Source organism: Bombus impatiens, unplaced genomic scaffold (assembly GCF_000188095.3).
Source record: "Bombus impatiens unplaced genomic scaffold, BIMP_2.2 scf_0377, whole genome shotgun sequence".
NCBI classification, from domain to species: Eukaryota; Metazoa; Arthropoda; class Insecta; order Hymenoptera; family Apidae; genus Bombus; species Bombus impatiens.
Window position 1 is genome coordinate 2,334,328 of NT_176796.1, and position 26,333 is coordinate 2,360,660.

The window sequence follows — 26,333 nt, forward strand, 5'->3', positions numbered from 1 at the left end:
AAAAAAAAAAAAAAAAAAAAAAAAAGACTGAAAGCCGCTCGAACAACGTAACACGGGTGTGTACGCGCAACAAATCTTCGAATAAACGTTTACGACGGGTTAAAAGCTCGAACAGTGATATGCCTCGTCACCAGCTGGTAAACTCGAGCATGTACATAGCAGCAGGCAACCAGAACGATCGTAATCCAAAAGCACAAAATCGTATCGTCACCGACCGATGTCCGAATTTCGAATACGTGGAAAACCCTGGTATTGATCCGTCGTTGCTGCCGGATCCTTCCCACTCGGATCGGTCCTTCTCGTTCATTAGCCTTTTACCATCCTTCTAATTTTTTTACGAGAAAGTTCCGTTTCCACGTGACTTCTAATCTGTAGCCAGTTGTTTTTTCTTAAACGTTTCTAATTCCTCTTTCGCATCCCCTGTGTAACGACAGACGAAGACCCTTCAATTTATACGGTTCTTCTAATTTCGCTAATGGCTTTGGACGATGAATGGAGACTGGACACTTTTCTTCTTCTTTTTCTTTTTTCGAAAATGTTTATATGATTACAGGTGAACTTATTGTAACAGTACGTAGAGAATATCTCTGACGGCGGTTGGTGTTATAATAAGAAAATTTTCATTGTAAAAGTTTAGAATTTATAAAGCTGAAGCTATGAAAATTTTGCAAGGCTGCGTCTATTTTACGAGGATATCTGTTATTGCTAAAAACGTTCGACATTTGAGTAGCCTGCGGTATGGAATTTCGCGGTAAAGAATTAAGAAAGCGTGTATCTGGAAGAATATCTGGAATTATGTAAATAATATAATAATATCGTGTTAACCGTAAGTCTGAACGTCGAAATCGATATTGGCAATTGTAACGAGACCGGGTAGAAACTAATCAAATTGACAATAAGAAGAAAATCACGTTCGTAAATATAAATTCTCTGAATATCTATCGAGTACGACCTACCAAAGCTGGTAAGGAAGCAGATATTTTTGAAAGCCGCTACGTAGTGGTTATCGGGCGAAGATCCTTTTGCGAAGTAGCGTGATTTTTACGAGTGGCCGGATGAGATGGACGCGAAGCGGTCGGGAAATTGACGAATCGTAAAGAGCATCGTTCTGATGGCTCATAAAACCGGCGAACCCGTCGGTGACAGCCGTTCGGTTCTCTGGCGAAGAAAGTGTTGACCGTCGATCACGATCGTGAAACTCGATCTAATGGTTCGTCGAAGGAAAAAAAAACACTTTCGTGGTATAGCTGGTCAAATCTCTCACTGGTCGTCGATATACGATCCCTGGCGTTCGGAAAATATCTCGCTCCGCGTTTATTGACCATCAGGATCACTCACGAGGGCTTATTCTTTCCCTGGCGACGAATGGAAAACCGAATTTTATTTGCAGACACGTAGAGACAAATGAATATTAGGATTTCTATCGAAGATTTATCTTTTTCCATGCGTTTGGTCGGTGTATTTTTTAAAGAAGTCATTTTGATGTTTCAAAAAAAGAAAAAAAAGCATTGAGTTCGACGGTGTTTGAAGGAACGTATTTTATAGTCTTCCCTTTTTCTCCCTTTTTTTTTTTTTTTTTTTTGTAGAGGACAGGAAATTTGATTTTAGAGGATGCTGATAGTTTCCCCGGTCACTTGACCGGACTTTGGCCCGACATTTCCGCGATCTTTGTCGACGTTCCTTCGTGAAACTTTTCCCGAGAACCTCGGCTACGATTCCGGAGATATCCCGAGTATGCGGTAGCTGGTACACGATGTCCTGCGTTCCATCTCCCGAAGGAAGTTTCATATCCGATATAGACATGTTTCGCGCTAACGCCTTTTCGTCTATTTGCCTTTGACCCCTTGGAAATCGACCTCCTTTGCGCGGGAACGAAAACGTATGAAGTTTCTTTGGCTCCAAGGAACAACTATAGGATCCTAGAAAATTGGATATTTCCTTTTCAGTAACGAATGCAAAATTTCAATAAATCCAGCTTGGAAAATTAACAGATTTTTAATCCCGGTCCTTGGAGTCTTCATATCCAGAATCTTTGGAATTTGCCACTTTTCAAATCCAACATCTTTCGCGTTTTGAATCTTTACGATTCAGAACCCTCGTTAGAATCTTCAAAATGCAGAATTCTTAGTATGCGATAGTTTTAGAATCTAAAATCTTTAAACTCCAGACCCTTTCGAATTTAGATTTTTTATTAAATTCGGATCACCCAGCAAAGCAAACTTTTCTACGAAGCCTACGATGGAAAAAAATCTACGTCCTTCAAAGTCGAGGCGCAGAGAAGATCATAAGTACAAATTTCGCGGTAAATCCTGTTGGAAATTTTGGACGAAACGGGGAGGAAAAAACAGAAAAGAAGGTACAAAGGAAGAAAGAGAGGCCAGTTTTCGGTACTTTGTATTTAACCGAACCACGAGGTAGTTGGGTTTTGATCGCCAATGGGGATGAAGCTGGAGCGCGACGATGGCTGCTGCGGCGCTCTCTAATCGTCCGCAAGCCGCTTAACCCATCCCTTGTTCCCATCGGCCTCTTTCAGTAACATTACGTTGGTGGTTGGTACACCAATTTCTCTATCAGAGCCTGAACCACCGGTATTAACATCCGCCTCGATCTTCTCGTACGTTGAACAAGATTCTCGTTGACTGCTCGCGAAACAAGAGTGAAGCTAATACGTTCTATGAGAAACCTTCTTCGCCTGCGTAATGTCTATTCCTAATATTTAGAATGGAGTTCCGCCTTAACTCACTGACATCGAGTTTAACTTGAAGGAAAATTGAGAGCTATCAAGAATATGGTAGCAGTAAAAGATTATAGGAGTGTTGTAATTTCTTGCTGTAGTTTCATCTTTAGATCTTTATACATTAAATATTTGGATCTTTACAATTCGTTTTGGAAATACCATTGATATATGTATATAGAGTAAACTGAACTTAACTTTGCCTTGGTATAGAAGCGTAAACGATTCTCTGACGAAATACGATTTTAGTTTCGGTGTCGACGAGCTTTCGATCGATCACCTCCGACCTCTTTACGTCGATTTCTCAATTTCATTGTCCAATTATATGATTAATGTTCGATTCTTGGAAGAAAAAAAATACGATTTACCTCCATAAGTTCGATTGTCAAACGGCAATGCTATAGATAATAATAAATTGCAGGGTAAATAAAAAAAAGAACGACAATCCTTCCAATATTATCTCTTTTCCGTAGCCTTCTGTGATATTAGAAGCTAATCCATATAAGTAACTAAATGACGCTCGCAAACTCGGCGCACGTAATAACCGAAATTCGTGGAATTGTTTCGTTATTTGTCAAAACGTTCGACGAAAAGAGAGATGCTCTTTCTGTCGTTCGTTTCTCTGGCAGTCACTCGTCGCGAAAGTTATGCCATGTGTTTTCGACAGAAGACAAACGACAGCGGCGCTTCTTCCGTACGGTTTGCAGCGGTGCCATGACATTTAGATGATATTAAAATGAAATTTTCTCCGCTGCTGTCCCTGCTTACCCCGCCAGAGGGAACAAGGGCAAGGGAAATGATTCTCGTTTCAGTTTTTGACGAAGCTCGTGTGACAGGCTTCGCCCTCTCGTCGGGTCCGAAACGAATCGAGACGAAAGCAGAGGGGGGAAAAAGAGTGCCGAACCGTGGACGCCGTTAATGGGTTCCGTCGACGACCCGTAGCTTTGCCAACCCCTATCCACCGACGATGAGAAAAAAATGAACGACGCGTGTCTGGTAGTCGCGAGGAAACCAACCGAGTGGATGAAAAACCAAAGTCTGACGTATTGGCGATCTTTTTGATGTTGAATTAATTTTTATTTTGAGATTTGGAGAAAAATATCGTGCAGCTACGTTTCAATGTTCGAGGAATATTTTAGAAGTTTAGGGAACGTGATCTTAAAATTATATTTTAACGTTTGAGGCATTGAACAGGTCTGGATTAAACACACGCTCACTTTCGTATGGATATCGATTTATTAACCGAGTTAACCGATAATTAGGAGATTGAAAATCAAGCCCAGTTATGACAATTTTACACTTTGCAATTTTAGATATAATATCTTTGTTAATGAAATTGAAACGATAAGAAAAGTTAACAGATTCAAGTTACACGTTTCTATGTTATGTGTCGTAGTTTTTAAATAAATATCCAATAAGCTGGAGCTTATGGAACGCTTGGTCGAATTCACAGACGTGTAAAGATTAGAAAAAACTGATACATTTATAACGTCTTGCGTTCTTCTTTCGTTCGATTTTTCTTCCTTTCTTATTGTTCCTAAAAGATATCGAAGTTATGAAAAGAAAAGAAATAATAAATAGAATCGAGGAACTTGCGAATTATCGGGGAAGTGGTAGTTTCGCGAACTTTTCTTTGCTTCGTGACAGATTTTTTTAATCCATCATAAAAGCTGCCATCCGACTTTATCCGAAGAATATACAGAGAGTTTCCCGTGATTGTCACAGTTAGTCGGAACAACGAAGAAATCTGCATCGTTGAAGACCCTAGAACTCGAGTTATTCGCCGGCAACTTTTCGTTCTTTTCGTCCTCCAGAAAGAGACTTTTTCCCTCGTTGAGTCCGCGTGAGGCGAAAAAGTGACGACGGGACTCCCTTCGAACTCGTTTGCAAGTACGACATTCACTTTGCATTTCATTCGCTGGAAATTGTTATCAATCTAAAGGGGAACACACCTTATGCTTCTGAAAATTCCCACGAGCCGTCGGGAACTTCGTTTCAAGAAATAATATTCGATTTCGAAGCGAAACGACGCGCTAATCTCGGATCGAGTTATTGTCTCGCGTTTCCCAATGCCAACGGTGCAATTCTCCAAGGGATAATGGAGTTTCATAAACGACGAAAGGGGTCTCGAAAAATTTTCTATGAATAGATTTATATTTCACGCGAATATTCGTTTCTTCTTTTTTAATTCCACTTGGTTTTATCTTCTCGACGAAGATAAGAAGATTCGAAAAGACAAAGATTCAGGTTTACGAAAGTGTTAGAACGGACAATAAGATGGAATCATTCGAACGAAGAGAAAAATCAAGATTTATCTTTCGAATATCGTATATTTTATTCAGACTCGTTATCCTGCTCATTTATCTCGGATTAAATCTACTTATAAGTATCAAAACGGTTTAAAGAAAAGAAACGATTCTAAATGAGAAAAATACTTCAAAAATTACCAATCCTTTGTATCGACATTTCGAAAAAATCTTCAACCAATCAAATTATTTTTCAAATCTCCATCATTCTCGCGAAGAAAACTTCGTATGTTTCCTAATTCAAGTCACGAACTTCGACTATTATGTAAAGCTATACTTTCGACGATATCTCGTCGTAATCGATGACTACTAATCATCATAAAAGTATTATACGCTTGACTTTAGTGTTTGTTATACCTTTTACTTCTTCTTACTTTTTCCCTATTGCTCGTCGACTTGCAATTACTTTTATCACATGTATGATATCAAAAAGCTCTTGCCCGTTAATTAAAAAAATAAATTAGTAAAAAAATCCTCCGTCATACATTTTCAATAGCGAGGGATCCTGCTCGATAAGGAAAGAAGAAAATCAGTGGAATTCGTTTCTGTCGACTACCGCGTGAAACGTAGCTAAATTATTTGCGGTTCATCGGGGATGTGGTGACAGGGTTGAGGCCTGATGTTTTACAAATCCGCCTCGTTACTTACCACAAGCTGTTCGTTCGATGCATTATTCATCCCCGTAGCCCGATTCCGCGTCTCGTATATTTTATTTTGATCGCCACCAGAGTCTCACAGCCTCGTTCCAATCGGGTCCAGGAAGATGGCTCGCTTTCTAATCCGACAGAATGCGCCCCTATTCCATTCTCGAGGCCACATTTTATCCAGCTCTCGCTTCGAAAAAGGAGGTGGACACGCGTCATTGATTTCGTAACAAGATAGAGAGTGCTCAACCCTCTTTCGAGCGCCGTTTGTTCAACCCCTTCTGGGATAAAGGGATAATTTTTCTTCGAGGAATTGGATTCCACGTAACAATGGCCAGGACGTGTGCCTGACACGATGCGTCCTATTCGAATCCTGCAAGAACTAATCGTTTCTCCGGCTGAAATCGATGGCTTTTGTACCTCTCTATATGTACCTGTGCTTCACACGGGTCAAAATGACTGTTAGATAGTTGGTAATTGATGTTATGAATGGAAAATTACGTAGCTCGACTTGCGGTTGATTTTCCTGTTCAGCTTCTGTAGTTGAAATTCTTTCTGTCTTTTAATTCGGTAACATGGCGAAATCTAGAAAATAATAGAAATTTTTATGAGGTGATCGTTAGGTCGTAAGTGGGAAATTACGCTGTTAGAATTGGAGCGCATTGTCTCGTTGACTTTTTCATAGTTGGAATTTTCTTTATTCTTTAGATTTCTAGTCTGAAATCTAAGAATCAATAATAATTGGAACGGAAAAGACATGTTACTGTTTATAAAATAGATAGTTTCCTATAAGAAACTGAATAACGTTCGTGTAATTGGCAATCGTTTGTTTGATCCATCTGGGGATAAAGAAGCCAATTTTTCTCCAAGGAATTGGATTTTCTCTAACAATGGAGTCGATGTGCTCTTGACGTTGTGATGTATTTGATAGCACTTGTATGAGCTAAGAGTTTCCCTTTGGATAAAAACGGATGGAACCTTGATTGTTCGAACCAAACTGAACTGAAAATTGTATTTACCGCTTAAGTGAAAACTAGTAAAAAAAAAAAAAGAAAAACTTAAACAAGACCTTTAAAAGTGACTGAAAACAAAATAAAGAATAATAACTATACACTCGAAATGTCCAGCATTTCAGCGTGCGACTAAAACTTCTCAGAAAATCGTCGTCCCTGAATAAATTAATTAATACGATCCAAACTTCCGCTTCGTTAAACGCGTAAATTTACAAAACTGAAATCAGTCCCATCAGAGTACTATTATTTTTCTTTCTTGTTTCGCGTTTACACCCAGTCACAGTTAAGTGCAGCGAGACGTACATACAATTTCTTCGTCTTCAAATTCGTCCGCGAATTTTTCTTCGTAACTTGTGCAATGTTCGACGAACGTTCAACTCGGCACCCAATCTCCTACCATCGACGACAACCAATAGAAACGCCGATTATTGACAAAAACTGGAGGCAAAGCGTTCCGAGTGCTCATTAGCGCGGCTGTTTAAAATGTTGTTTGCCGATAAATCGCGACACGTGTTCCTGGATTTTTCTGTTGCACGGCTATCGGTCAGCCGTATGAAATGCACGCACGTATCACGCGACACCCGTTCAGACGAGATCCGTGTGCAACGTTTAATCAGTGATCGATAATTCGAGCAAATGCCGTGGCATTTGCATACAGCTGCTGCGTCGATCACGGTGAAAACAAGCGCGTTAGTCGCCAAACGGAGTGCGTGGGTGAGAGGGTGAGAATTACGAGAGAGAAAAATGCCTGGCACAGTGTGGTGGAACGAAAGAGGACGCAGGAGGATGTGCGAGGACAGCGGCGGAAATCCGTGCGTGTATTTATCGAGTGTCGAAACGTCGAAATCGAAGAGAGTGAACAGGTAAAGGACGTGGAACGTTGGAGGAGAGGGTTGGACAGTTGGGGTGATGAGGGTGAAACTTCCGGGTACGTAATTACGGTGGATTATCGTGATAGTGTGCGCAAAGGGGGCACCTGGCCCGGGGGGCGTGCCACCCTTCAGGGGAACCTCCCTCGGGGAGCACGTGGCAAGCAGAAACCGGACGACGCACGGTATATCTACATTTCCTACATGCTGCTGGCAGAACTGCATCTCTTCGAACAGGTAAACGCATATGTTTGATCGTTCACGACGATACGTTTGAGACGAGCAGTGATTATCTTTGGTTTATCTTGCGGTTCATGTTATTCGAAATAGGTAGCTTGAGAGATTTAAAAAAGAATCGTAGTCATTACTACACTACGTTATATCGTAGTCAGCCATTTATGCAACGTTGCAACTCTTAAATCGTTCGTTTTAGTTTCTATAGATGTAAATATTATATAATTTATTTTGAAGAGAAATGAAATGACAGATAAACAGACAGGGAACTCCTAAGTGAAGAAATTATTAGATCCAAAAAATTGTTTCAGTCTCTCCGGTGAACAGAATCTAATCGATGATAAAAAAAAAACTTGTTTATTGATTTTCTTTTTCCGATGTAGAACGAGACAGTAAAATGTATAAATAACAAAGTAAAATTGCAGAATTTGTTTATTTTTTTTTTTTTTTTTTTTTGTGTACTATAGAATCATCGTAGACGATGACGTGGATACGAGAATCTACCTTCGAGTCAGCAATAGCTAGGGCAATTAACAGAAAAATATTTTTTCTCAATAAGGTTTGTTTGCGATCTCGTGTAGAGAGAAACGATCCTCTCAGCGGGTTTCGGAAAAAAAAAGCGGCGAATTCAGTCATTTTTGCGAAGCCGCGTCGGTGATTAAATGAAAAAAGGTATGAATCACTGGGAAAACAATTGGAAAACGAAATCCAAATGGAACGATGAACAATTCGATAGAGAAGTATATCCAGTATTAGTTCCATCGCTTGCTGAACACACTCCATTTCCATTCGAAACTTTCGATCTACTAATCTGATCAAAGAGCCAACCATTCGAAAGTGGCGCAAAGTTTTCAATTTCACCGGTGATTTCGAAGAACCATTTTGCTACTACAACTACATGTACGAAACTGGAAAAAAAAATGTTGAAAACCGACAGGGGGCACACTCGATCCTTTGCAGTCCGAACAGCATTTGGAATTTGATTCCAACCGATTCATACTCGATATTTTTACAATCGATGATACATTTATGTTACGTAGCACGTATCTTTATCGAATCCATTTCTAACAAGAGATAATATGATTTACACGTTACAACTATGAAGAATCGAGTGAAATAGAATATCGAGTTCAATGTTATTACGTGTTTTGGACTACAAGAGATTGACGATGTGCTTAATCGATGTCGAAAAATTAATACATTATCGATCATAGGCATTGGAACGTTGCTATTATTCGCCAATTATCTTACAACAAACCTGTTACTTCGTTCCCATCATACGCGCGTTATATAATAATATACGTACAATATCAAACAAAGTAAAAGTTAGATCGTCTCCATAAATATAGCCATTATGCATCCTAACATTTATAACCGGCAAAGCAACTTCGTATCATTATAATTATTACGCTTATTACTGTAATAAGAGAAAGGTATCTCGCGATAGCGACAGTCATAAAATAATGAAACGACGATTTATTAACGATTCGCAAAACTTTCGCGCAAAATCATTCAACGACGCGACGTGACAAACCGCTAAGAAGGTTGCACGGCTCTATGTGAATGCCGTTTAGGTCGTCTCGTCCATAGATCACGTAAATTCGCCGGCTTTGTCCCTGCGGAGTAACGCCTCCAAGGGAAGGAGCTCTCTCAACTGGCGGAACAGTCGAGGAATCTCGGTATACCGACGGGTAATCGGCAATTCCCCGTTAGAAATCCTCGCCAGCGTGCACGTCACCGACCGCCTAAGTGTCAGACATTGATTAAGCTTGACACTGCCGATTAAATACGTCACGTGGAACAGGCCGCTTCGAAAGACGAAGCCCCTTTGAATTATGCTCGACCCTCCGTCGTTTCCGACGGAATGGCTCGTCTTCGTATCATGTAAAATTTTCATCGTGCCCAATGGGATCGATTAAATCTTAGAGAATTGACGCGGATAAACGGCACGACGTCGTTGCCATATTATAGCAACGGCGCGAAGCTTTTAGCCGCTTTTACATTTTCGATAACGGGATTGCATATTCGCGTGCACCGTTAGAAATAGAATTTTGTTCAATTTCATAGCGATTTTCCACGATTTTTACTACGATGTCGCGTTGCTCGTCCGTTTTGTCAAGCTACGATGAAATTAATCGAAACTATTTAATAACCGTGCAATCGAAACGTTTATCGTGCGTATAAAAGAATATCGCCGAGGATAGGAATACGCTATCAAACTTGCACGGGATATTAGTTGATGGTGAAGACGATAAAATCTGCATTGTCGATTGGAACGTATTCTACAGGAACGATGGAGATTAAAACTAAAGATCTTCGAAGAATCGCAGGAGAGATAAATGAAATAATGGTGAAAAGTAAACTCGATCCTTAGGGGTAGAAAATTGCAAGTAGATAATAAAACGCGTTAGTTCAGAAATCATTGAAGTTCGACGAAACTTTCACGGTTAGTCTTTAACCGTGGACCACTGCGCGACGTCGTATTGCTCGTCTGCGCATAAATTGATGTTCGAAATTGCTGGAATTAGAGTAAAAAGGAAGAAAATTCCTGTGAACGACGCAACGAAAAGACGAACGGGTAGCATCGGCGGAAGCCACGTCGCAGAGAGCTAGCAATGCTAAACAGTTGGCAGTGGAAATTGAGGTTCGGCAAGGCTGAAATCCTGGAATCCGGCTGGAAAATTTGACAGGGATTTACGGAGAGTATTGCGACGCGAATTTTGTTTACAGACCTCTGGTTTGAATTCAATTATCCAGCTTGAGTAGCCGCAGAACGTTAATACGGAATATGTATGGAGTTTGCTGAAAATGTCACGAAAATTGGACGTATATGAATGAAATTTAGATGAACGGTCTAGAAATTAGAAACCTGAAAGAGAATTATGCTTTGATATGACTACAATTAATATACAGTACGTTGTCTGAATTAAACGAACAAAAGGACGTTGGTAATTCGAATCACAACCGCCATCGATGAAGTCACCAGGCGTAACTAAAATAATATTATTAGCGAAATTTGTTTATTCAATTTTCTCCTGCGGTAACACGTTTGCTAATAACTTAAAAGGAGGAATATTTTATAAGCGAAATTATATCTGATATTAATAAACTCTTTTGAGAAGTTGTCTGACCATAAAGGTTTATATCGCTTAAAGTCTAAGCAGGACTTTTTAAAACTCTGTTTCTCTGTACGATCTGCCTCTTGTCGATTCGCAAGCGTTATTGCTTAATAAATCATTGTACGAGACAAGCAAGATATTAAATTTACCCTCGCAAGACCAGGGTAATAAAAACAAATTTTTATAGACTCGATCACAGCAGTTTCCTCTTTCGTTTGATTTAAGTCGATCGTCATACGCACTGCAGTATGATATAGCGATAAAACAACATTGTTTAAACGTGTTAGGTGCTACGTGAAAGAATTTGAAGCGTCGTCAGCCGATCGTAAATAGCGTAATTAACGAAGGAAGTCGTTTGTCTCGTCGCGGCTCGGAATATCTCGGCTCGTTACGTGTTTCGCGTTCGATGATTGATGGAACGTGGATATTATTCGCGAGGCGGCCGCGTAACCGTGTTTTCCTTTGGCAATTACGTGTGTACGCCATGTGTTCGAAATATTATCAGGAGCCGCAACACCAGGCAATAAAGCGATCTCGCCTCCCAGACGTAATATTACGTCCTTGGCATGGGAACAGGTAATATGCTTCTCGCTTCGCCGCGGGCAAACCTGCACTTCGATTCGAGCGTAAGGATTCGCCGCTCTAATTGAATCGTGGCCATACAAACGCACGCGAAATTGATTTAATTACCGATGTTTGCGCGGATCGTCACTGAGATAATCGAGCAGCCGGGTCATTTTGTGATTCGTAATTTTTTAATCGCTGTACTGCCGATATTTTGCATTTATGGAATATTTGAAACTGTAAAATACGCAGATTGCAAAACTAGTTGGACGCATAAAGAACGGTCTATTAAACACGTGATATTGGCAAAGAGAATAAGCTGTAAAAACATTCTTTTTTTAATTTTACGTTCTGAACTATATATATATATATATATATACCATTTTGTAGCTTTGTAAAAAGGAACTTGGAACGCGATGAATTAAAAATCCATATTCACAGAAATTTCTGAGCAATCTGAAAATTGTTACGAAGCTTTCGCATAACCCTCGGAGTAATTAAAAATTTGCAACAATATCGCGAAACCTTCTGCAGTTCTACGAATCGTCACACTGGCCTCTAGAGTGTTACAAGAATATTACGATATTGAAACGATATTGGAACGTGCCGAAGTATTCTGCTGCGTTTTCAACGGTGTCGCACGGAATACTCCGTACATCTAGACTTTCGCGTGAACTTCATTATCAAGCGTCTCGACAATTAATTTCCTGTATATATGAGTTTAAACGAAGGATAAAATCACCAGCGAAAATCTTCCGAGTCCTTCCTTCTATATCTTCGCGAAAACTAAAATTGTAGAGAACGAAAGGAAAAAGGACAGGCGGAGGAAAAATGGAGCGATTTTATCGTTCATGACGCGCCATCGATAACGCGCTATTTGCGTAATTGCAGGGCGGTTGGTCCGATAAGAAGCACGAACGCCGTCGACTGGCTAAAAACCCTTTACATTTTGCGTTTTTTCCAGCCCATCTACCCATCGAATTTCTTCTAAACGCTTCTTTCTTCTTTGCATCGGTTCACCGGGGTCACTTTATACTCACCCATTACTCGGAAAATTTAATCTGCATTGAAAGTGCGCCGTTAAGACGTATCCTCCAGCCTCTTCGAGATCGATCGGTATCCTACGATGTGATACTTGATTGGCAAACAGCAGAAAAGTGTTAGCTTTCTTCTCTAAACTCTTTTCTGCGAAATTGAACATTATCGTAGAAAATTATCCCACGTTGTAAAGAAAGTATAGCGTGCAAATTTCACTTTTCCTAAGTACAGCAATTCGAGCTGGATCAGCGAATGAGATTGGACGTTGATCGGACAATCGATCGCTTTTGGCATTTTCTGCATACATATACGGATAATAGAAGAATAAGATTACTCGTTGTTTACGTTCACGACTGGACAAAGACATAACAATTTTTCTATCGTTTCACACATACTACATTTCTACAGTAATACAAAAAAACAACGCAGTATAATAAAATGGAGAATTTTCAACGTGTGTGAACGTTGGCGTATACTCGGCCGACGATTAATCCAACCACAGCTATCAAACTTCATCGTTCAGATATCTGGTGTTCCAATTAAACGTCACCGATTCGCACTTTCGACCAGCACTCTGACGAAAAGCGTTTTGATGGATGTACCCCGACGCTTTTGAAACAAGTTCCTTGCACCGCTGCACATCGTGTACCACAATATTTGCCATCTATGTTTGCCGCTCTTCCTCTCCGGTGTACAGGTTGTACCGTAAATTGTGGACGCAACTTTACCGCGTCGAACACGTAGAAGCGATAAAAAAGCCATGCAGCAGCTGTTCCACCATACCAATCAATTCCAGATATCTTGTTATTTTTACGACTGTCGATACTTTTTATTCCATAATTCGTTTAAATCAACCTTTTTATCATTTTATTGTGCAATCTTTTAAAAGAAATATCAAAAGGAACGATAGGATTTTTCAAACATTTCCAGCGTGAACGATATTTCATTAGATGATACAATGGCGATCGTAAAAAATTCAAATACCTTTTACAAACTAACAATTTGCGAGCCAACGTTTTCCATCTGAAATGGCGAACAGTCGGTTCTCCGAAAGTGTTATCGCCCACATAAATTCCGCCGGAGCTGTGCATCACTCTCGGTACATTCTCTGCCATGGAATCGTCTACGTTTTATGATGCAACCTTTACACGCGTCAACTGCGTTGATTCAAGAGAGATTCGTGTTTGGAAAAAATATCTCTTCCATAGAATTCCTGAATTCCAATAGTTTTGGCTTTCCTAACTGGAAACTTCAGTGAAACTCAGTGGACCCTCGTTTTAGAACTCGCAGTAGCCCAGAAATCACCGATTACTTCATAGATTGCCAATTATTTTATGCAAGTTCATATTTTTTGAATATAATTTAAAAAAAAAAATCAACATAGGAAATTTTTTTACGTATCAAATATCATAGAGAATACTACGCTTTAGATATTTTACGTATTTCTGCATATTCAAATATTTATATATTTCGCATTTCCAAATTTCCCCATAAATTCGTAGAAATGCTCGGTCTATTATTTAGTACGCGAGGTCATCTTTTAATCAAACTCTTCGCTGGTTAACTATTCATTTATAACTTATTTATCATCTATCTACAGTAAACTAGTAGAGTCGCAAAACGGAGATGCGAAACGGAAAACAGCGTGCATTCAATTCCGGAACGACTTTCAATCTGTACTTGTTTGAATTATAGAAGTTAACATCCGTGGCCCGAGAAGAAAGGCTATTGAATTATTGTCCGCATCCCCCGTAGTGGAGAAAATTCGCCAACAGGATGGAACATACGAGTGGCTTTCTTTTCCAACGAAAATACCCTCTCTTAGGCTTTTGGATATTCACCGATTCTTCTTAACTCCGCTGTGACCTGAATGTCTGATCGTCACAGGATGACATTCCGTCTGTTTAATCATTTCTTACGACAGATTTCATTGTGCGTTAGGGGTGGTTTTTGGCGAACTATACCTTCACGGCGAATGGAGAATTCATTGTGAAGGGGATGATTGTGAATGGGGAGGTTCGTAGGATTTTGAGGGTAGTTTAAAATTGCACGGTTAGAACGTTTGGATGATTCATACGGTTTCTTTTCGACAGTCGGCTTTACCGGAATTGTACAGTAGTTGGATGATCATCCCTTAAAGCTAGTCTCGTCGCTAGTTTCTATTTGAATCGTGGATATTCGCCGTAAGAATATTTCCTCGACACTTTTATGATACAACCAATCATTCGTATAGTATTTATACGAACGATAAATTGTAAAAAGCGAAAGGATGTTCCGTTATTTTGAAGGATCTAAATTAACTAACTAGATACTACTAAATTTATTAAACTGTAAATGTACAACATGTACAATTTAGTAACATGTAGTTACAGTCGCAATTTAGTAGCAGGTAGTTACAGTTGCGATTTAGTACGGTACGTATTATGCAATTTAGTATAGATACAATTTGGCAAAACGCATGTACAATTTAACAGTAAGTGCTTCAATGTGACGCCATACTTTTTTACTTTTTAGAATTTAGCCTTTACATAAACCATATAAATTTAAATTCCAAAACAGAGAGAGGCTATACATCTTTCGCTGTAAATACCAATATATACACAGTATCCATAAATAAATTTCCATAAAACAGTGTTTCTCCTAAATCACCGATTGCATCTGCATCGATTTTACGATGCACGAGAAAGGAATGGAAAAATGTGAAATCCGCTTACGGCGAGTAGCAAGTTGCAGAAACGAAACCATGTTTTACGTTTGATTTTGAACGAAAATTTTCCTGTTCGGATCCTGCTACCTGTGGAAATTGCGTGGAGTATATAGAGCGCGGGGCAACGAATATTTCTTAATTCACTTGCATCGACCTCGATTTATTTTCATCGGCGCACGTCAACTGTGGACCCAAAGCTTGGACGTACATGGGGAACCCGGCATAAATCACTTCTGGCCAAGCGTTCGCCGCAATTCACGTCATCACGATGACGAAACACTGTTCTCTTTTCCCCCTATTTTCGGCGTATACTTTCCACAGGGTACTCTCCCGTCGAGAAAATCCCAGGGCGATATTGCGCGAATTCTTGAAATTTTCTACGTCGGATATTTCACGCTAACATGGAATGTTTCTTCGATAATAACATCGTTCGTTGATCACGAGATATTTTAACTAGTGGCAAAATTAGCTTGCGCGATGATTACGCAACGATCGTAAATTTCATCGTACACGGTAATTTGTATCGATCGCTTTTTATTTTATATATTGTTTGTTCTTAACGCTTCTGTATACGCCACGCTATGAAGTTACGCTTTTCGCTTGTGTTACAGTTGGTTACAATGTCTCTGTTTGAAGTTCCGTATCCCAGTTCAATCCTGCACAGTTTTGATTAGTTTGTACGAGTAACGCGTCGGTCGACATTTTTGCCACTTCTGTTTTTCGTCACGAGAATACGAGAAATGGAAAAATTTATTTGGGTTTGGGAAGCGTTGTCCTTTTCATAGGCGCAACTTAATTTATTACAGAAACCAAACATACAATACTGATATATACGACAATACTGATCGTAGAAACGTATTAAATTAAACAAACGTTCAATTTAGTGGAATAGGAGCGATAGTTCTCGCTAATTTTACTAAATTAATATTTACGAATAAAGAGAATAAAAACAATTCTCAATTGGCATCATTGGATCATGGTGACTACGATAATTTGAATTAATATTGAATTATTTATTTTTCATTGTATTAAAAATCTTATCGATAGCCTTCGTCGCCTACAACGCACAATATAAACCGTAACGAAAAACGTACTAAAATTCTACGTAATATTTGACCTATGCTCTTCGTTGTACATCGCCTGAAACTAAAACCCATTGGTACTAATTGAGGATTGACATCAACCATTAAAAATTCGGTTCTTATATAATACAAAATTAAAGAAAAATTTACGTTACCTTTTGTTTGGATGTTTCAGGACCTGCAATCGGAAATCGAGACACACCGAGACGTGTACGCATCCCTGAATGGTACTGGCCGGAAGTTGTTAAGTTCTCTGGCCAGCCAGGATGACGCGGTTATGCTGCAACGACGTCTGGACGAGATGAACCAGCGATGGCATCACTTGAAAGCGAAGAGTATGGCGATAAGGTAAGTGACGACCGTACCGCTTTTTCTCATTTCTTTTTCTACTCTCTTCCCTTGTCTCCATTATGGTTCTTCCATCCTCCTGTTTTTCCTCTATCCTACATTATCCGTTTCTTTTTTCAATCCAATTAGCGTTCGCGGTGAGAACGATGACAGGTGGAACGGCGAAGTTTTCAGCTCCCGTGAGCGGTAACAGGTGCGCCGTTTCGAGACAGACGTTCCATTTTGATTGCGGCCGAGTATCTAACCGGCGAGAAGTGGCCGTAGAGAATTCAGCGCGAGATCGCGGCGTGGAAGAATGAATTATACGGGGGATAAGTTGAAACGCGACGGCCAAGAGTTGGGTTATCGGTCTGGTGAAAAAAAAGGACGGAGGGTGCTTGGAGGAAAAATGTGGGAAAGTGGCGAACCGAGATTTAAGGAAAATAGAAGCTTGAAAAATATATAGAGTGAAAAAGAAAGTGAATGACGCGTTATATGAGGAGAAGAGGATTGGGGAGCGGTGGTGTGTAACGAGCAGAGAATAACGTGGAAAAGAAGATGAAAAAGAGTAGTGTATAGAGAAGGAAGCGCGCGAAAACGAAAGACGAAATAGGAAGAAGTAATTGGTGGAACGTGAGATAAAGGTTGGAGTAAGATGAAATGTGAAGGAAAAAAAAAGAAAGAGATTGACTTTGATCTGAAAATATTATCGGGTTTTAGCGTACTCCTGCTGGCTATTAGATTGGCGAATTGTATCGAATTGGTCGAATTTTCTTTTCGGATCAAAGTGTTTTTTCCGCAGGAAACAACTGATAGCATGTTAAACGTTGCATTAACTATGCCTCTGTACTTATTCGATCGCTTGTATGTAAAGTTTTCTCGTGTCATTTCGTTTGACATTTTCTTCTCGGATGTTTTAATACGTTCGCGGTGAGCAAGGTCGTTGGTTAAAAAGTAAATCCAAAGAGATGCACGTGTCATATTGACGAGAGAACGAACGTACGAAAATGGCGGAAACAAATTTGCGAGCCAATGCACTTTCCTTCGTTGCCACGTGGAAATTTTTCGTCTGGGATCGAAACAACACGAACGCGATTTTTTTCTACCTTTGTCTCGTTTGATATTTTTTATTCGTTTCTGTTTTTCGCTCCCTACTGGACGGGCCGTTTACTTCCGAAAACTTGATTTCAGATTCCATTTCGCGTGCCGATCGATTTATTAATCCGTTGAATATTTGAAAAACGCATTAAACCAATGTCAAACTGTTCTCGCGACGGCCGTGGAATGTGAACGGTCGAGTTAGGAAAATCGCCGGTGCAAAAATGCTACAGAGGAACTTGGAAACGCGCAGGGTATTTCCAATTGTGCGCGTGTATTTGCAGTTTCCAGTTTTGCTCGCGACAAATAGGAAAAAGATAACGTGGAAAAATACCATCAACGTCAACGAAATCCACGCCTGCCTTAATATCCTTCAATTTTTGTGCTTGAAACAGAGGTTGACGTTTAACCGGCATCATTCGACGCAAACTAAAACGAGAAAAAAGAGCCTAAAAGGAAGAAAAGGGAAGAACAATGTACCTTGCTAATACGGAGAAAGGGAAAACACGAGAGAAAAGATAACGCACGTTGTACGAGACAATGTATACACGCTTAAATGCATATTTTGAAACAGCGATTAACGCGATTAACGCCGAGGAACGACAACAATGACGGAACGGCGGGAAAAAAGGGTTGAAAATCTTAAAAAGAATTCGTAAATCCGCGTGACAACGAACCGAGAATTATTCTCGTGACAACATTGCCGGAACAATGGCTTTTGACGCGCGAACAATTCCAAAGATTTCCAAAGCCGGGCGCACCGGGTCAGTGGCCGTGCGCACGCAGTAGGTTAACTATGAAGCCGGAAATTCTCCGAGCGCCATTCTCCTTTGATAACGTAGCAGTTATGCGTCGCGGTAATACGTAAGCAGAAATTGTAGCGACGAAAGAGCTACCGTTTCGCCCCTACCCTCTGGATCTTTGACGTTCGACCTGGCCTCGGTTCCAACCCTATCGATGCGTTGTGATGAGAAACTCTCACGGGATTCTCCGTGAAACTTCGAAGCCGCGACGCTGCTTTGACATCGCAAAACCTCTGCTCCGATCGCACCGACTCCAACCAGGTTGGATTATTAAGGAGCATATTGATTTTAGTCGGTCGATGCTCGATGCGTGCCCGGATTACAATCAGGGTTTACGTTTGTTACATGGTAATTTGAGTTCTCCGAATCAGCATTTGGAATTCGGTTAGTGGAATTAATATTCTATTGCGTTATCCGAAGGAAGCGATCGGATGAGAGTTTCGTATTTAAGAACTTCAACCCATTCTGTGCAAGGACCGATAATTTCTCCTCTTTTGTTTCGGTTCTAATAATCAGCGATTCTGTTTTTTATTTGCGATACAAGTGAAACTTTGTTTTTCGTTATTTCAATACTATTCACCTGCGTCTCTTTGCTCCATCGACCATAATTCGCGACTTTTTATCATTTTTGTTAGATACTAATATTACAATGTTAGCAGATTGTTCGTTCAGATATTATTTTATATTTTACAATAGTAGGTATGCAGTCTCGATTATTTATAATTGTTTATTGTTTTAATGGCAAAACTATTATCTTTTTTAACGGCGTGGAGGTAGGACGAAATATATTTGATTCCAAAAATTTCATCGGGGCTTAAATACTCTGCGTTTCCGTGTTTACCAACCGCGTACTCAGCGCCCATCTTCCGAAGACAAAAATAGAAGCACAGTAAAGCGTTCGCTAGTTTGTGAAATTCGTAGGTGAAAAATTACCGGGGCGCTGTTTTTTCAACGTTCGCCGGTGAAAAACTCCATTCATCTTTCAATTCTGGAGGAAAAGATGAAAAGAGAGCGTTGCTAGTTCTTTTGAAATTCGTCGATGAAAAATTACCACGGTGACCTGAAACGCGTAACTAGGAAAAGAGCGAGAGAAAAAGACAAAGCGCGAGCAAGAAAATTCTAAAGTCAATGTCCATTTATTATTCCCGTTTCGCTTAATCAATTTCCCATTTTTATCGTCTGCAAAAGCCGCGCCCGTTTAAAAAACGCGAATCCCGACCTGAATCCGTGAACCGGCTGGCGCTTGATTTGCATCAGCCAGTTTATTATAAATCCTCCTTGGATTTTCCTCGTAGAAAAGTTCGCACATCTTCCTCGCGGAAGCAGTTTCGTTGCAAGGAGTTTCCAGATGGAATCTTCTTGCCGTCGATCGCCATCGTGTACTACGTTCGTGGATTACCTCTGTACCCATATTGAAATCTTTATCGGTGGAAATTGCGAATCCCTGTTTCTGTCGCATGCATCGGATATGCCACGCACGAGTTGCCATCGCTTTCGTAGCGAAGTATAAAATGGATCCTTGCGATCGATCGAGGCGATAGAGAGAAGAAAGTGACTTCTTCAAACCTGCGTTTTTCAGGTTCCGGATGTTTTATCGAGGGAAATTTTTCACTAAAAAAGAGATGCTTAACTGTTGTTACTGTTGTACCGAGGCTGAATGCATCTTCGAATCAAAATACGACCTTCGAGATTTGTTCTGATCTGTCCAATACTCTGAGGAATCTCGCGAAAATTTTTCTCAAACCCGATTGGAATCTCTTCGCTCGATAGTGCGTGTGATGTTGATTAAGTGCCAAGTTGGCACTTTTCTAATTTGAATTTGGCTGTGGTCTGCTGCAGATGGTTGTTTAGCTTCTCCGTTGATCGTGCTTTTAGCTGACGAATGTATCGAAGCGTTTGAAGAGCTGTGACTAACGGTGTTTCTAGACTTTTCTCATTCGATATCTCTCACAGACTCGATTACACGTATCGTATTTACAGTGGGAATGAGCGGAGAAAACGACGAAGAAAATGCTCTTTTCACTAGGGAATTTCGACGACACGTTTGCTACGGGTGCACATAATCGGATTTCCAGTCGCGGCAACTTGATGACGTCGCGTTCGTTCCAGCTTTCGAGACGGTGGTTCTCGGTAAACTTTCGCCTAGCCGGACGAACTATGCGAATTCGCGGCGCGGTGACGGAAATTTTCGACGCAAGTTAAACGCTTTGACGGTGGCCAGCCGAAGGGAAATTTCTCGACATACTGAGACAACCAAGAGAGGAAAGTTGCGAGTCATCTTGGTTTTCGACAACCGTCCGTGGTACATAACAGTTTCGCGTTTCAATCTTGCGTCGTCCGTCAACTTTAATAAAGATATCTCCCTCTCCGTTTCTGTTTGGACAGCGGTAACCGGGCGGAAGGTTGATTTTTGCTTAGATGGAAACCGGCTGTTGCATCGTCATGACGATTTACCGGGAATGAAACCGGTTTACAAACGTTTGTACTTTATTAAAGAATACCGTAGGAGGTTGCTTATTGATATCATTTGAGACTGTGTACTCTACGACGATATTAGACGACGACTCGGTTTAATATCGGACGATTCTGAAAGTTGTTGCCGTTTTTGAACTGTTTACTTTGAGAGGCTACAACTCTGCTGAAGTTTATTATTCCTGTTTGATAGAAGCACCAATATTTCAGGCTCTTACGAAAGCAAGTAAGGAAGCAATCTCTGAATAGTACTTTCGAGATCCGTCTATTAGCCGGAAACATCTCTCTGTAAAATAATTGTTCCATGAAATATGAAGCATTAGATTTATTGGAAGATCAGTAGAATATCAATCAAATTCATTTAAGGCTCGTTTAATATTTCATGGCTCGATGTCCAACATACGCACCACCTTAACCCATACAATTTGCAAATTTACTTTTTAAGCAAGGATTCTTCAATCATCCCCAGTTAAAAACTCGCGGAAATTTATAGTAGAAAGAAAAAATTATTCAATCCTCGGTTCTTTTACATATAATTTACAGCCGTCGACGGCGAAGAAGAGACAGAGAAGTTTCATGCAGGATCCCGATAACGGGATAGGATTCGCCTTCACTCTTTCTCTCTCTCTCTCTCTCTCTCTCTCTCTCTCTCTCTCCATCTCACTCACTCACTCACTCACTCACTCACTCCACTCCAAGAGGATTAATTTCAATCCTCTCCGGAGGCTCAAAGTGTTCGCAGAAAAGGCTGGAATCGTTCCGTGGTTCAGGGGGAATGACTCGAAAATTTAAGTAGCACCGATAAAGCGAAGTCAGCAGCGGGTTAACCCGGATAGAGTCGAGCAATCAGTCTCCATTAATTAGTCCGAGCTCAAGCTCGCGGTGCTTGATTACCGGAGGGGAGAGCGTATTCGTGGGGGAGGGTATGGAGCAACGAAAGCTGCGAACGGAAGCTTGGTCCCCTCCTCTTTCCATCCTTTCGGCCCTGCTTCTCGTCTTCTTCCTCTGATTTCGCCGATCTTTTCGATCTTTTTCTCCCTCTCGCTCTCTCCTTTTAATCCCTTTTCTTCCCTTTGAATCGTCCGCCATATTTACCGGTGGTAACCTTCGAATTTTCATAGCTCTCTCTTTCTCTCTCTCTCTCTCTCTCTCTCTCTCTCTCTTGTGAATCGTCGTTCCAGCACGGTTTCAACGCGGTTGCCAGTCCGCAATCAGACCACAAATACCGTTGGAAATGCTGATCCCGATAATTCGACCAACGATCGTTTCTGGCACCGGTTTGAACGAGGTCGGGAACACCGATACCTCTGATATGTTATATCGCCGGCGAAACTTTCCGAACAACCGGCCACCGATGCTGAGAAAGAGAGAGAACCAGTCGACAACCGAATGTCTGCCCTCTCTCGCCTTTGTCCAGCTTCGTCGATCGCAGGGATTGGCTTTTTAATAGAATGTCGCGCTGGATTCTCGATACTGTACCAAAAAATACATCTATCGGTTCGATGTTTTTCACCGCTGCCTGTTGCCGGTTTTCTGATTAAGTCGCAGGATATTACAGCCAACTATTTCTGCTTCTTGCGAGATACAGTGGTTCGAGAATGTATTTGGACACTTGTAGCAATTTCTTACGGATATAAAAAAACATTATATGTATTGGCTTTTGAAAGCGATCGGAAACTATATAGATGTTACAAAATATTTATTGCAAGCATTTTGAATCGTAAACATGAGCAAAATATTTCAATAATCACTGTATTAGTTAATTATTCGGTATATTAATAGGCACCAATATTTATGCAAATTTTCCTGCTGTATATCGATTGTTTACTAAGCGTATGTTTGCAGTAAATGGTTTGGAACTTCTATATACATTTTCAAATTGGTTGCAAATTTTAACAATGGAATTTCAAAAAGTTTCATATACCGCACACATGGAAAGATACTGCGGTAAGCGATCGAATACTTTCGTCGACACGTTGTATAGATTTTGCAGATTTATCTTTCAAATTGTTTCGTAATTTGTTATATTATACCTCGTATAAGGATTTTGAAATTGCATGAATTCGTAAAATTTGACACGTGTTTGGTAGAAAGAATGGTATTTAATCGATAAAGAACAACCGTTCGATTTCCATTTAAAGAACAGTCAGGTTTAATTTCGCCGGCAACAGCTTTTCCTCGCAGACATCGTAATCTTTTTGCCCGATGTGTGCAACAGCTGCCTGCCGCTGTTGTTTGCCGTACGAATTACACAATCCTTCTCCTCTCTTGTAGCGAAACTCCAGTATTTCGTGAAGGTTTGCTGGTTCAGCGAAGTGAAAGGGAGGGTAAATTCGGGGGTAAACTACATTGCTGCGAACAAACAAAGAATTGGTAACCCCGGTCCCTTTCGTCTTTCTTCTTTTATAGAACGACTCGTCAACCATCGAGAAATCCCGTTTCGCTTTTACGTTAATACGTTTTGATTATAACCGCGTGTTTGATATTTGAGACTTTCCAATACTCCGCTATATATATATATACAGTAACTCACAAAAGTATTTGAACACTTGCCATTAAACGTTTTTATAAACATACTACGTATGTTATAGAAAATTCTTTGAATTGTCATTAGATTGTTACAATTATAACACTGAAATTTTAAAGCAGTCCGAAAATGTGTGTAGTATCTAAATAGTCTAGAGTAAGGACGAGAAAGGATGTTCTATTTGAAGTGAAGTTTAGTTTTATTTTAGCAAGCAATACCCAATGCAAGAACATCCCCCCAAGTCAAAAAATACTGACCCTTGACCCTCGCACCCTTCCCCCACTCCTTTACTCATTTAGCTTCGACGTGACCAAGGCATACACTCTTACTTACACACTCTCTCTCTCTCTCTCTCTCTTTCCCCAGCACTCTTACAATTCTTAGTTTATACCTTAAATTTACAACTTATACTATCCCGAGAAAACTCGAATTTAAATATATGATAGACCCCCTTTTTTTATATTACATGTGTATAAAAGTTACAAGATATTCGCTGCAAATATATACTCGATAACAATAATTTTCTCACCATGAAGTGTATGTCTGCTAGAAATATTTTGTAACATCTATGTACATTTTCGTATTTGTTTCACGATGGTCCTATCGTATGCCAAACGAAACCTTCTGTATAACACGTAATATATTCAATAAAACTTCCGATAAATATATGTATAAATAACGATCTTTAGGTCACTGTACTTCGATTAACTATTCTTTCTCTCCTTCTATTTTGATACAGTCGATACACGAACAGAGAACAAAGAAACACGACCAATGACCGGTTCCATCGTCGCCGAAATAAATTATACCACCCTCTGTATCAACGCGTGTATAGATCTCCAGGTGGAATAAAAATCGCAGAAACTTCATTCTTCGCCCCTCTAATTCACTCTCTCGATAACAGACAGAGATTTATAACGGGGGAAGCGTGGCCGAGATAAAAATCGGCGACTTTTCGTTGCGTTGCGCTCGGCCAGGGACGGATTTCGCGCAAACAAGATACCGGTAGCAGGTAAAATCAATAGCGCCAGCAATTAGTTACCGTGGCACGCACGCGAAAAGGGCAGGAGCTGCATCCGGCAGTCGGATACGCGGACTTTTCGGACTTGTTCAACATCCGGGGCTGCTCTCTCCCTCTGCCTCTCTCATTCTTCTCTTTTTTTATTTTCTATTTTCGAACTTCGTGCACCAAACCGTTCGAATCGACGCTCGAAAAAAACAGTCGACCCGAACTAGTCGAGAATTTGTACGTGAAAATTGGAACCTTTCGGGGAATGACTGGATGAGAAAATTTGTCTGCCGCACGTGCCACCGGTTGACAGAGTCCATTCGTTTGGTCGTGATATAAGATGTTTCTATTCGCTTCTGTCGGCTACTTCGAAGTTGATCGATAACAACTTGTTTGATAAAGTCTCGATGTCATAGGAAATAATAAATCCTCTGTAGCGTTACGAATTACCGACACACTCTGTGTAACTTCGTTTTAACGATTCGGCTATTTTGTAAACTGAAAGGAGATTTGTAATCAAGACAACGTTGTTTTGTGGTAATTTGTCACGAGTGTGACTCGATATTATGAGACAAGAGATTAGTTCTCTGTTTATCTACCTTGTTCTATGATCAATCGATCGTAATTACGTCGTAAATTATTTACAGAAAGTAAATTAGTCAGTCGGGTACAAAGAAATCCGAAACTGTTCGCAACATTCTCCATTAACGTCGTTACCATGAAAGGAGAAAGAACGTGTTTACGTATAGTACATTGTAAAATTTGCGCATTAGCAGTTCAAAAACATTAAAAAAAAAAAATCACCGACACGACACGACAAACATCTCTTCATCGAGAATCACCTGAAATGGTGAAAAACCTCGTTCGCCAAATCCAGGAAGAGAAACAGCGAGATAGAAGAGTATCTTCTGCAAACACGGAAACGCTATGAAACCTGAGAGGCAGCAAAGGAGAGTCACGGTTGTTATTCGAGAACATGAATCGGGAGGAATAATTACAGATACTGAGAGGTTCTCGCGTCCCAGCGCCATTACTCGCGGCGCGATTAGCGCACTCGCGCGTTCACGTATGTCGAGTGTCTAGGCGCCGGCGCGTCGAATCATCGAAACTGACGGAACACGCGAGGACGAGAACGACGCGAAGCATCGTGCAACGTCGCTTTTACGTTCGTATCTCGCCGTGGAAAAGACTTCAAAGGCCTGTTCACTGCGTTTCTTTTAATGCCGTCTCTACGCGGCAGCTCGTTGCTCGGGAATTGTTCTCGCATGGGAACGTCGCGACTTTTCCAGAAGCTCGACTTCCATCCGTGCCGGAAGCGATCGTTCCAAGCTTCGTTACGAAGCAGTTGTGTTTCGTCTCGATTCCCTTGCAATCAGAGTTTCTCTGCGTTTGTTGGTTCGTCGCATTCTTTCGTACGAACTGCGAGAGAAAGATTGGAAAAAAGAGAACGATGAGTTAGTCGGTTAATGATAAGATCTCGAGGTTCCTTGCTGCTGGTTCAACGATATTTACCGGTGGAAATCGATAACGAAAGATATAGCAAGGTTCGAGTCGCGTAAGCTTCGACGTCTTAAAATTCGATCTTGAAATTTGCGCCGAATTATCGAACCCGTTGTATTTTACGAGACACTGTCAATCTTTAGCGCGATGGAGAAAACATCGGGAAATATCGTGTACGTTAAAACGAACGAGAAAAGATATCAAAAATAAGAATACGTTTCGAGTAACCGATAAAATATTGATCGTATTCGAATTTAGCTAATTACAAAACAAATTACGTAGCTTGT

General features: G+C 40.5%; 1 protein-coding gene across 9 annotated transcripts in view; it reads left to right on the forward strand.

The window, feature by feature from the left end:
* LOC100747894 (dystrophin, isoforms A/C/F/G/H) overlaps positions 1–26,333 on the forward strand; it is a 445,522-nt gene that overhangs the window by 328,560 nt on the left and 90,629 nt on the right. For all 9 annotated transcript variants that reach the window (XM_033320912.1, XM_033320911.1, XM_012386070.3 and 6 more), the window contains one exon: positions 16,486–16,658. In XM_033320912.1, coding sequence (XP_033176803.1) covers positions 16,486–16,658 — 173 coding nt within the window. The remainder of the gene's footprint in view (positions 1–16,485; positions 16,659–26,333) is intronic.